At 41.6% G+C, this 12454-nt stretch overlaps 1 protein-coding gene and 1 long non-coding RNA gene across 4 annotated transcripts; one reads left to right on the top strand and one right to left on the bottom strand.

Annotated features, from left to right (window-relative positions):
• Positions 1-75: 75 nt before the first annotated feature.
• On the top strand, positions 76-5631 carry LOC149269547 (uncharacterized). Its single transcript, XM_089465422.1, has 2 exons — positions 76-953; positions 1596-5631. The coding sequence occupies exons 1-2, from the start codon at positions 231-233 to the stop codon at positions 2064-2066; spliced, it is 1194 nt and encodes a 397-aa protein (XP_089321548.1). The 5' UTR covers positions 76-230; the 3' UTR covers positions 2067-5631.
• A 242-nt stretch (positions 5632-5873) lies between these two features.
• LOC149269548 (uncharacterized) lies at positions 5874-6841 on the bottom strand. 3 transcript variants are annotated; one of them, XR_016269432.1, is made up of 4 exons: positions 6664-6841; positions 6285-6607; positions 6114-6188; positions 5874-6046 (listed from the first exon to the last, which is right to left on the bottom strand). It is a non-coding gene; the product is annotated as an uncharacterized LOC149269548 (long non-coding RNA). The 3 variants fall into 3 exon arrangements; XR_016269431.1 differs by having other exon boundaries at positions 6285-6338; positions 6449-6729; XR_016269430.1 differs by having other exon boundaries at positions 6285-6725.
• Positions 6842-12454: the final 5613 nt, after the last annotated feature.

The following is a 12454-nucleotide window of genomic DNA, read 5'->3' on the forward strand; positions in this document are numbered from 1 at the left end:
TATTCTTAAGAAATACTATTGTAAAGTATTGTATGAATAAAAAGTATCTCCGTACTATCTTCCCCTCGCCATGCAGCTGCTGGTCAGCTGATCATGTATGAGGTGTGAAGAAGCGGAGATCATTATTGTGTGTTCTCTGCAACATACCAACAGAAAAAAAAAAAAGTTGTAATTTAAATCTATTTAAATCGGTGTTTTTGCAATTAAATTTTGCAAATTAAATTGCTGCAATGCCTAGGGGCTATACTGCAGATGACGGTGACGAGGATATGGACGTGGAAGTCGAATTATTAATCGACTCGCAGCCACTAGCGCCTGCGCCCACGCCATTAAAAGTGCCGGTGAAGAAAAGTGTGGTTACGGCACGACCAACAACTTCTCGAGCTGCGGCTCAGCAATTAAAGGCAAAACCATCCACTTCTGCGGAATCTATGGTCGCCGAATATCTTGCTGCAAAAAATGCAATTCAAAGTGCTACAAAGCCGCTCTCTAGTGAGAGAGCAGCAAAGAGGACTGCTGAAAAAGGCGACAGCCCAAAGAAGAAGACTGCGCAGCTGGACGCAGTTGATCTGGATGGCAGCGATGAGGACTGCCTGCAACTTGACGACTCTGCGCGGACCACCAGGACTGAGGACACACAGCAAGTGGCAACTGGCCTCGTTAATAAAGCTCGCACAGCTGCAAAAGTGCAAGCTATGCCACCTAATGCTGCCGCTGCAGCTGCTATTAGTGCTGCCGCCGTTACTGCTGCTGCCGCTGCCACTACAACTGGAGCCAGCCATGCGCAACCGAGTGCAAAGCCAGCGCCGCTATTTCTTGCCAACGTCACGGACATAATGCCGCTTCTAATTCGCCTGGATGATGCTATCGGCCAGGAGAGCTACACCACCAAGCCGGCTGCTAACCACGGCATTCGGGTCCAGTGCAAGGACGTCGCCACGCACCGCAAATTGGTAAAGTACCTCGATGCTAATGCAATTGAAAATTACACATTTCAATTAAAATGCGAGCGCGGCTATAGAGCTGTTATTCGGCATCTGCACTTTTCCACTCCGGATCACTATATCCGTGAGCAGTTGGCCAAATTAGGCCACGAAGTTCGCTTCTTAAGAGGCATTAAATCACGCTTCTCTAAAGAGCCGCTTGACCTCTTTGAGGTTGAGTTGGCTGTCAGCGCAAACAACGCAGAATTGCTGCAAATTACGGCCATTGGCAACCAGCGTGTCAAAATTGAGCGGCCGTATAAAACTAATCTAATTGCTCAATGCCATAGGTGCCAAAAATTCGGGCACACAAAGAATTATTGCCGTCGCCCCTTTGCCTGCGTCAAGTGCGGCGCTAATCATGCTTCCACGGACTGTGGCAAGCAAAAAGGCGACCAAACTCCAGCAAAGTGTGCCAATTGCTCCGGCCCACATGCCGCGAGCTACAAAGGCTGCCCTTCTTATAAAGAAGCGTGCAAGAAGCGCGAAAATGAAAGTGCCACGCAACTAGCTAAAGTCATTAGCAACTTAGCCAAGCCAGCTGCCACTACTGCTGCTCAGAGCAATCGAGCAAATATGCCAAACATGTCTAATATGCCAAATCTTTTACAGCAAGCCTCCCCTCAGTCACGACCGCAAACTGTTAGTGCAGGGCCCAGTTATTCGGCTGCTCTTCGGGCTGGCCTTCAATTTGCTCAGCCTGTCGGACCGGCAGCTATTAGCAGCAAACAGCGTCAGTCGAGGCAAAAAGCCACCAAAGTTAGCCAGCAACAACAACAGCAGCAGCAACAAGTCCGTTTGCCTAGGCAGGCAAGCGCACAGCGGCCGCCGCAGCCAAAACGCAGCCGTAGCCTAAGTACGCGCCGTAGGCATCAGCAACCTTTGGATGGGAGTGCGCATCCTATTAGTGGGGGTGTTCATTTTCAACGCTTCGAGCAGCCAATAAATGCGAATATGCCAAGCATGCCAGTACAAGTTAGCTCTAGATTAGAGGCTAAATTAGATAAACTCATTGAGATGATGACCACTGTCTTTGCCTTCTTGATGGCCAGAGTTGGTCCCAATGAGCCTTCAAATGTCTAGTAATGTATCCACTTCCCCAAATGCCAGTAGACGCAGCGCTGCACTGCAGCATGCTGTAACTCAACGTGTCAACAACATCAAGATATCTTTTTGGAATGCTGCCGGTGTCAAGAAAAAGCTTAATGAGCTCAATCTATATCTCGTCAAGCACGATATAGACATAATGCTAGTGTCTGAGACGCATCTGACTGATAGCGATAGCATTGCTATGAATGGCTATATTGTTTATTTAGCAAATCACCCCTCAAACAGGCGCAGAGGAGGTGCCGCCTTTATAATTAAACAACATATATGTCATTATGCTATGCGCTTTACATCTTACGACTCGCATCAATCTGTCGAAGTTTCAGTCAGCCTGCAAAATGGCCGTCATATCAATATTGTCTCAATCTACTGCCCGCCGCAAGTCATCTGGTCTGGGCAAGATTTCAACAACCTGCTATCTTCTCTGGGTGACACTTTTATAGTCGGTGGTGACTGGAATGCGAAAAGTCAGTGGTGGGGCAACGCCAGATCTTGTCTCCGTGGCCGAATGCTAGTCAATAGTATTCTACAAGTGAATTGCAACATTCTGGCAACTGGGTCGCCCACCCATTTTCCGTTTAATTCGCGCCAAACTCCGTCTGCCATTGACTTTGCGCTATTTAAAGGCATCAGGCGAGATTTGCTGACCATCACTGACTCTTTCGAGCTCAGCTCTGATCATCTCCCGCTGCAAGTTCAGCTGGTTGAGAAGCCTGTCACCAGCAGAGCAAAAGGCCATCTACTTGATCTGAACGCTAACATCAACAAATTTCAGTGCTATCTAAACGGCAAAATCTTGCTCAACACTGAGATCAACAGTGCTGACGATATTGATGATGCGGTCAATATTTTTGTAAAAAACATTGAAGATGCTGCAAACTATGCGAATGCACAGCACCCACGCACGATAAAGAGGACTAGATATCGCGTAAATAGACAGACTCTGCAACTTATCGAGGCCCATAAGCAAGTCAAGCGCTATCTGACTCGAAGTCGTAATCCGATGCTTAAGATGCTCTGCAACAGGCTATCGAATCGCATACGCAAAGAGCTCATATATGCTAGGCAGAAGTATGAGGAAGAGCTATTTAGATCTATCGATCCAACTGATAGATATAGTATGCAGAAGCTCTGGCGACTGACCAACGAGATCAAGCGGCAGCCTGCTCCAAATCTACCACTGTTGAAGTCCTCCAGTGGCAATGGCTCTAATGCGCAAAATGTCTGGTGCAAGACAACAGCCGAGAAGGCCGAAACATTTGCTGCGAGTCTTGAGCAGCGTTTTCAGCCAATCGTGACTACCCCGCCCAGTGATCTGGCCGAGATCGAGGCTCAAGTTAGCCAGCCATCTTTGACTGCTTCAGTCTCATTTCGGCCAGTCACTGCGGCTGAGGTCATCAGTCACATCAGCACGCTAGAGAACAAAAAAGCGGCTGGTTTGGACCAAATTGACAATCACACCATCAAAGCGCTGCCGATGAAGGCTATTCTGTATCTCGTCTTGATATGCAATAACTCTTTTAGACTGGGTCATTTCCCCTCTTGCTGGAAGTTAGCGATGGTGAAGATGGTGCATAAGCCTGGCAAGCCTACGCAACACGTCGCATCATACAGGCCAATAAGTCTCTTATCTGGCCTCTCTAAGATACTTGAGTACTTGATATTGAGCCGCATGCTGGCCCAAGATACCCTTGTCAACGCGATTCCCAGCCATCAGTTTGGATTCCGCAAGGCGCATTCAGCTGAGCAGCAATTGGGTCGAGTTACTCAATTTATTATTAAAGCGTTTGATGACCATAAATACTGCTCTGCCGTCTATATGGACATAAAAGAAGCTTTCGATCGAGTGTGGCATCCAGGCTTGAAATACAAGCTCAAGATGCTCTTGCCGGACGCTCTCTATCGCATCCTCTGCTGTTATCTAGCAGATCGCACTTTTATTGTTGAGTGTCACGGTGGCTGCCGCTCAGGAATCAAGCAAATTCACGCTGGTGTGCCACAAGGTAGCTTGCTCGGGCCTATCTTGTACAATGTGTACACCAGCGATATACCGAGGCCAGCTTACCCGCGAGGGACTTTGATTGCCACTTATGCTGACGACGTCATCGTTCTTTCGGCTGACTCTCGTCAAGCAGTCGCGCTCAGTCAGCAGCAGGCGTATATGGATAGTTTGGCTGAATGGGCGAGCAAGTGGTGCATTACAATTAATGCAAACAAGACTATGCATATCATGCATACGCTTAGAGTTATAGCGCCATATCAGGCTATTCGCATTGGCAACGAAACCATTGAAAATGGCACTTCTCATTCATATTTGGGTGTTACTCTAGATACGAAACTGCGCTTCTCACAACATGTCACTACGGTCGTTACTAGGGTTAGGGCTAGGCTTAAAAAGATAGATTGGCTCATCAATAAAGACAGTAAATTGAGTCTAAGGACTAAAGTCATCATATACAAGCAGCTAGTTGCTCCACTTTGGCAATACTCGCTGCCTGTATGGGGTGCTTTGCTATCTGAGGCGCAATTCAGCCGCATTCGAGTCGTACACAACAAAGCTCTGAGAGCCATTTCTGGTGCTCAGTACTTTGTTTCGAACGCGCGCATCAGAGCTGATCTAGAAGTTTTATCTGCGGATGATATACTCAACAATCTCTGCGCCAAATACTATGATCGACTCCGGGTCCATACCAACAACTTGGCCAAAAACATTGCCTACGACCCGTTCATCCCACAGCGGATAACATTGGCAAGATACACGAGTCTCGTAAGCATGCATTTGGCCAATGACATTGCTCTACGCACCCAGCGACAACTACAACGGGAAGCCGACGAAATTGCTGAAAGTAGGGAGCGATTCCTTCGCCGACGTGAGGCTCAGCAACGCAACGAAGCTGCACAAACAGCAGCCCACCAGCCGCAACGACTACCTGTTTTCGAGGGTATTGCGCCAATGCCGCGGCCACTACCACCACCATCACCACTTGCTGCCTATAGGGTCGTATTTGGATCACATAGAGATCAAAGCTAATTTTAGCTTAAGCCCGTATTGGAGAAAATGACCAGACTTTGTCTCGACTTTTCTCTATTATTCCAATTGGCCACTTTGGGCTATTTTCTCTTGCATCTTGTAGATGCTTATTAATGAAAAAATTGAATTATATTAATTAATGCCATCTATTACTATTGTTAAACTTAAATCTTACTTATCTATTTAGTCGTTAATCAGTTACTCAAGCACTTTATTGTTAATTTGTATTATCTTTAAATTGCTCTTTTATAAGTATTTTGTAACATTAAGCTGCACTGTTATTTTTGTGCACTTTTGGCTATTTAAATTGAATCATTCTATGATAAGTTTTGACAAATATTGTCCTTTTTAGATTTTAATTATCTCATAGGCGCTATTTATATTTACATAAAATGCTATTGTGAAGTATTAAATAAATAAAGAGTATCCCCGTTCTCTTCCCCTCATCATGCAGCTGCAGGTCAGCTGTTCATGTACGAGAATGGGAAGAGGCGGAGATCATTAATGTGTGTTCTTTGTAGACATACGAACAGAAGGAGCGATTCCTTCGCCGACGTGAGGCTCAGCAACGCAACGAAGCTGCACAAACAGCAGCCCACCAGCCGCAACGACTACCTGTTTTCGAGGGTATTGCGCCAATGCCGCGGCCACTACCACCACCATCACCACTTGCTGCCTATAGGGTCGTATTTGGATCACATAGGGATCAGAGTTAAGTAATTACACTATTTAAACACAAATTAAACACTCAGTTACAATTTCAAAATTTTATTTTCGGCACATACATATATATGTGCACGGAACATATGTGACGGCGCTTGCGCCTTAAATGCACATTTTGAATTAACTAAAAACTAACTTAAATATACGCCCTATTGGCTGTGCAGCCCACTTGGCTAAGTCTCCTTGCCGTAGTTGATGTGCTCTGCAAAGAAAAAATCAACATTAATAATCTTTTAATGTTTTTATTAACTTCTGCAAAATTCACTTACCTGCTAGTCAGCTCGCAATTAATGAAATTCGGCTATTTCCAGCTTTGCGCCCCCCTGCACTTTGTATGGTAGCAGCTGTTTATATATAAAGATAATAATTAATTAATATTAATTGTTAACTTTATTAATATCACTTTTTCAATTGTTAATTTTTTATATTGCAAAACTCACCTGCTAGTCAGCTTGCAATTAATGCAATCCTGCTATATCCAGTATTGCGCCCGTCTGTATTCCGAATGACAGCAGCCACATAAATATAAAAAGATAATAATTAATTAATATTAATTATTAATATCATTAATTTCAATTATTTACTTGTTAATATTTAAACTTACCAATTAGCAGCATAAAATTTGCATTTAATGCAATTTTCAATCAGCTGTTTTTGTTTTGTTTTGATTATGCACCCCGATAGGCACAACGCCAGGGGTGCATCGTCACTTACTCAATTGCACTTGCGATATATCGAATGAATGTTAATGAAATCAAAACTGCTAAAATGAATTGTTAAACTATTTTTAATTAATTATCTATATTAATTATCATTTACTTTTTGTAATTTAAGCTAATTTTAGCTTGAGCCCGTATTGGAGAAAATGACCAGACTTTGTCTCGACTTTTCTCTATTATTCCAATTGGCCACTTGGGGCTATTTTTCTCTGTGCATCTTGTAGATGCTTATAAATGAAAAAATTGAATTATATTAATTAATGCCATCTATTACTATTGTTAAACTTATATCTTACTCATCTAATTAGTCTATTGTAAGCTACTCAAGCACTTTATTGTTATTTTGAATTATCTTTAACTTGCTCTTTTTATTTGTATTTTGTAACATTAAGCTGCACTGTTATTTTTGTGCACTTATGGCCATTTAAATTTAATCATTTAATGAAAAGTTTCGACAAATATAGTCCTTTTTAGATTTTAATTATCTCATAGGCGCTATTTATATTTATAAAAAAATGCTATTGTAAAGTATTAAATAAATAAAGAGTATCCCCGTACTCTTCCCCTCATCATGCAGCTGCAGGTCAGCTGTTCATGTACGAGAATGGGAAGAGGCGGAGATCACTAATGTGTGTTCTTTGTAGACATACGAACAGAAAAGATATGCCATTATGCTATGCGCTTTACATCTAACGACTCGCATCAATCTGTCGAAGTTTCAGTCAGCCTGCAAAATGGCCGTCACATTAATATTGTCTCAATCTACTGCCCGCCGCAAGTCATCTGGTCTGGGCAAGATTTCAACAACCTGCTATCTTCTCTGGGTGACACTTTTATAGTCGGTGGTGACTGGAACGCGAAAAGTCAGTGGTGGGGCAACGCCAGATCTTGTCTCCGTGGCCGAATGCTAGTCAATAGTATTCTACAAGTGAATTGCAACATTCTGGCAACTGGGTCGCCCACCCATTTTCCGTTTAATTCGCGCCAAACTCCGTCTGCCATTGACTTTGCGCTATTTAAAGGCATCAGGCGAGATTTGCTGACCATCACTGACTCTTTCGAGCTTAGCTCTGATCATCTCCCGCTGCAAGTTCAGCTGGTTGAGAAGCCTGTCACCAGCAGAGCAAAAGGCCACCTGCTTGATCTGAACGCTAACATCAACAAATTTCAGAGCTATCTAAACGACAAAATCTTGCTCAACACTGAGATCAACAGTGCTGACGATATTGATGATGCGGTCAATATTTTTGTAAAAAACATTGAAGATGCTGCAAACTATGCGAATGCACAGCACCCACGCACGATAAAGAGGACTAGATATCGTGTAAATAGACAGACCCTGCAACTAATCGAGGCTCATAAGCAAGTCAAGCGCTATCTTACTCGAAGTCGCAATCCGATGCTTAAGATGCTCTGCAACAGGCTGTCGAATCGCATACGCAAAGAGCTCATATATGCTAGGCAGAAGTATGAGGAAGAGCTATTTAGATCTATCGATCCAACTGATAGATATAGTATGCAGAAGCTCTGGCGGCTGACCAACGAGATCAAGCGGCAGCCTGCTCCAAATCTACCGCTGTTGAAGTCCTCCAGTGGCAATGGCTCTAATGCGCAAAATGTCTGGTGCAAGACAACAGCCGAGAAGGCCGAAACATTTGCTGCGAGTCTTGAGCAGCGTTTTCAGCCAATCGTGACTACGCCGCCCAGTGATCTGGCCGAGATCGAGGCTCAAGTTAGCCAGCCATCTTTGACTGCTTCAGTCTCATTTCGGCCAGTCACTGCGGCTGAGGTCATCAGTCACATCAGCACGCTAGAGAACAATAAAGCGGCTGGATTGGATCAAATTGATAATCACACCATTAAAGCGCTGCCGATGAAGGCTATTCTGTATCTCGTCTTGATATGCAATAACTCTTTTAGACTGGGTCATTTCCCCTCTTGCTGGAAGTTAGCGATGGTGAAGATGGTGCATAAGCCTGGCAAGCCTACGCAACACGTCGCATCATACAGGCCAATAAGTCTGCTGTCTGGCCTCTCAAAGATACTCGAGTATCTTATTTTGAGCCGTATGCTGGAGCAAGATACTCTTGTAAATGCGATTCCCAGCCACCAGTTTGGATTCCGCAAGGCGCACTCAGCTGAACAGCAATTGGGTCGAGTCACCCAATTTATTATTAAAGCGTTTGATGACCATAAATACTGCTCTGCTGTGTACATGGATATCAAAGAAGCCTTTGATCGAGTGTGGCATACAGGCTTGAAGTATAAGCTCAAGATGCTATTGCCGGATGCTCTCTACCGCATCCTCTGCTGCTATCTAACAGATCGCACTTTTATTATTGAGTGTCACGGTGGCTGTCGCTCAGGTATTAAGCAAATTCACGCTGGTGTGCCACAAGGTAGCTTGCTCGGGCCTATCTTGTACAATGTGTACACCAGCGATATACCGAGGCCAGCTTATCCGCGAGGGACTTTGATTGCCACTTATGCTGACGACGTCATCGTTCTTTCGGCTGACTCTCGTCAAGCAGTCGCGCTCAGTCAGCAGCAGGCGTATATGGATAGTTTGGCTGAATGGGCGAGCAAGTGGTGCATTACAATTAATGCAAACAAGACTATGCATATCATGCATACGCTAAGAGTTATAGCGCCATATCAGGCTATTCGCATTGGCAACGAAACCATTGAAAATGGCACTTCTCATTCATATTTGGGTGTTACTCTAGATACGAAACTGCGCTTCTCACAACATGTCACTACGGTCGTTACTAGGGTTAGGGCTAGGCTTAAAAAGATAGATTGGCTCATCAATAAAGACAGTAAATTGACTCTAAGGACTAAAGTCATCATATACAAGCAGCTAGTTGCTCCACTTTGGCAATACTCGCTGCCTGTATGGGGCGCTCTGTTATCTGAGGCGCAATTCAGCCGCATTCGAGTCGTTCACAATAAAGCTCTGAGAGCCATTTCTGGTGCTCAGTACTTCATCTCGAACACTCGCATCAGAACTGAACTGGACGTCTTGTCTGCAGATGAGATACTCAATAATCTTTGCGCTAAATACTACGACAGACTTCGCGCTCATAGCAACAATCTGGCCAAAAACATAGCCTATGACCCGTTTATCCCACAGCGGATAACTTTGGCTAGATACACGAGTCTCGTTAACACGCATTTAGCCAACGATATTGCATTACGCACTCAGCGGCAACTGCAAAGAGAAGCCGACGAAATAGCTGAAAGCAGAGAACGATTCCTTCGCCGACGGGAGGCCCAGCAACGCAACGAAGCCGCACAAGCAGCAGCCCACCAGCCGCAACGACTACCTGTTTTCGAGGGTATTGCGCCAATGCCGCGGCCACTACCACCACCATCACCACTTGCTGCCTATAGGGTCGTATTTGGATCACATAGAGATCTAAGTTAAGTATTAACACTAATTGACAATTCAAAAATTTTATTTTCGGCACATATATATGTGCAGCGAACATATGCGACGGCGCTTGCGCCTAAAATGCACATTTAAGCCTACTTAAAACTAACTTAAATACGCGCCCTATTGGCTATGCAGCCCATATGGCTAAGTCTCCTTGCTGTACTTCATGTATTCTGCAAAGAAAAAATCAACATTAATAATCTTTGAATGTTTTTATTAACTTCTGCAAAATTCACTTACCTGCTAGTCAACTTGCAATTAATGAAGTTCGGCTATTTCCAGCTTTGCGCCCCTCTGCACTTTGTATGGTAGCAGCTATTTTTTATATAAAGATAATAATCAATGAATATTAATTATCATCTTTATTAATATCACGTTTACAATTTCTAATTTTTATTTTGCAAAACTCACCTGCTAGTCAGCTTGCACTTAATGCAATTCCGCTGTCTACAGTATTGCGCCCGTCTGTATTTCGTATAATAGCAGCCACATTTATAAAAAAAATATGATAATTAATTAATATTAATTATTCATATAATTAATTTCAATTAATTATTTGTTAATATTTAAACTTACCAATTAGCAGCATAAAATTTGCATTTAATGCAATTTTCAATCAGCTGTTTTTTGTTTTGATTATGCACTCCGATAGGCACAAAGCCAGGGGTGCATCGTCACTTTCCAAATTGCATTTGCGATACATCGAACGAAAATTAATTAAATCAAAACTGCTAAAATGAATTGTTAAACTATTTCTATTTAATTATCTATATTAATTGTCATAAACTTTTTGTAATTTAAGTTAATTTTAGCTTAAGCCCATATTTGAGAAAATGACCAGACTTTGTCTCGACTTTTCTCTATTATTCCAATTGGCCACTTTGGGCTATTTTCTCTGTGCATCTTGTAGATGCTTATTAATGAAATAATTGAATTATATTAATTAATGCCATCTATTACTATTGTTAAACTTAAATCTTAATTATCTATTTAGTCGTTAATCAGTTACTCAAGCACTTTATTGTTAATTTGTATTATCTTTAAATTGCTCTTATATAAGTATTTTGTAAAATTAAGCTGCACTGTTATTTTTGTGCACTTATGGCTATTTAAATTGAATCATAAGTTTCGACAAATATTGTCCTTTTTAGATTTTAATTATCTCATAGGCGCTATTTATATTTACATAAAATGCTATTGTGAAGTATTAAATAAATAAAGACTATCCCCGTACTCTTCCCCTCATCATGCAGCTGCAGGTCAGCTGTTCATGTACGAGAATGGGAAGAGGCGGAGATCATTAATGTGTGTTCTTCATAGACATACGAACAGAAATTAAATTAATTTAAAAATAATTATTATATAGTTGCAATCAAAATCAAACATATGTTTACACATACGATATATTGCAGCAAATATCGCTATGCATAAACATTGTAAATATGTAAATTAAACTTAATAATAATTAAAACTAGTATATAATTAATTAATAACATTAACTTTAGAACTTAATATCAATAATTTTTTATCAATTGTTAATTCTTATTGTTCATAGTCTTTGACTTGCCATATATGTAGTTACTCTCGATAACTCACCGATAACTATGTAACTACTTACTACTGCACAAACATTGTATGGTGACAGTTGTGCATATTCTTTTAGTTATTGCAACTCAAATGTAAAATGAAAAGAAAATAATTATCTATATTAATTATCATTAATTTTCTGAAATTTAAACTATCTTTAGCTTATACCCATATTGGAGAAAATGACCAGACTTCGTCTCGACTTTTCTCTAAAATTCCAATTAGCTTCTTTGGGCTAATTTCTCAGTGCATCTTACAGATGCTTATTAATGGAAAAAGAAATTTGAATTATATTAATTAATGCTATCTATTACTATTGTTAAATTTATATTTTATTTATCTAATTAGTCTATTATCAGCGACTCAAGCACTTTATTGTCATTTTTTATTATCTTTAAATTGCTCCTTTTATCTGTATTTTTAACATTAAGCTGCACTGTTATTTTTGTGCACTTATGGCCATTTAAATTAATTCATTTTATGAAAAGTTTCGGTAAATATTGACCTTCTGTATATTTCTAAGTATCTTATAGGCGCTACTCATATTCTTAAGAAATACTATTGTAAAGTATTGTATGAATAAAAAGTATCTCCGTACTATCTTCCCCTCGCCATGCAGCTGCTGGTCAGCTGATCATGTATGAGGTGTGAAGAAGCGGAGATCATTATTGTGTGTTCTCTGCAACATACCAACAGAAAAAGCAACGAAACCATTGAAAATGGCACTTCTCATTCATATTTGGGTGTTACTCTAGATACGAAACTGCGCTTCTCACAACATGTCACTACGGTCGTTACTAGGGTTAGGGCTAGGCTTAAAAAGATAGATTGGCTCATCAATAAAGACAGTAAATTGACTCTAAGGACT

Source organism: Drosophila arizonae, chromosome 3 (genome assembly GCF_054131065.1).
Source record: "Drosophila arizonae isolate 15081-1271.41 chromosome 3, UAZ_ARI_1.0, whole genome shotgun sequence".
In the NCBI taxonomy this organism is placed as follows: Eukaryota; Metazoa; Arthropoda; class Insecta; order Diptera; family Drosophilidae; genus Drosophila; species Drosophila arizonae.

Excerpts from the sequence above, each read along its gene's own strand:
- LOC149269547 (XM_089465422.1), top strand. The coding sequence starts at position 231 with ATGCCTAGGGGCTATACTGCAGATGACGGTGACGAGGATATGGACGTG. Across the intron at positions 954-1,595 it reads TCGCCACGCACCGCAAATTG|CAAGCCTCCCCTCAGTCACG; the intron begins GTAAAGTACCTC and ends AATCTTTTACAG.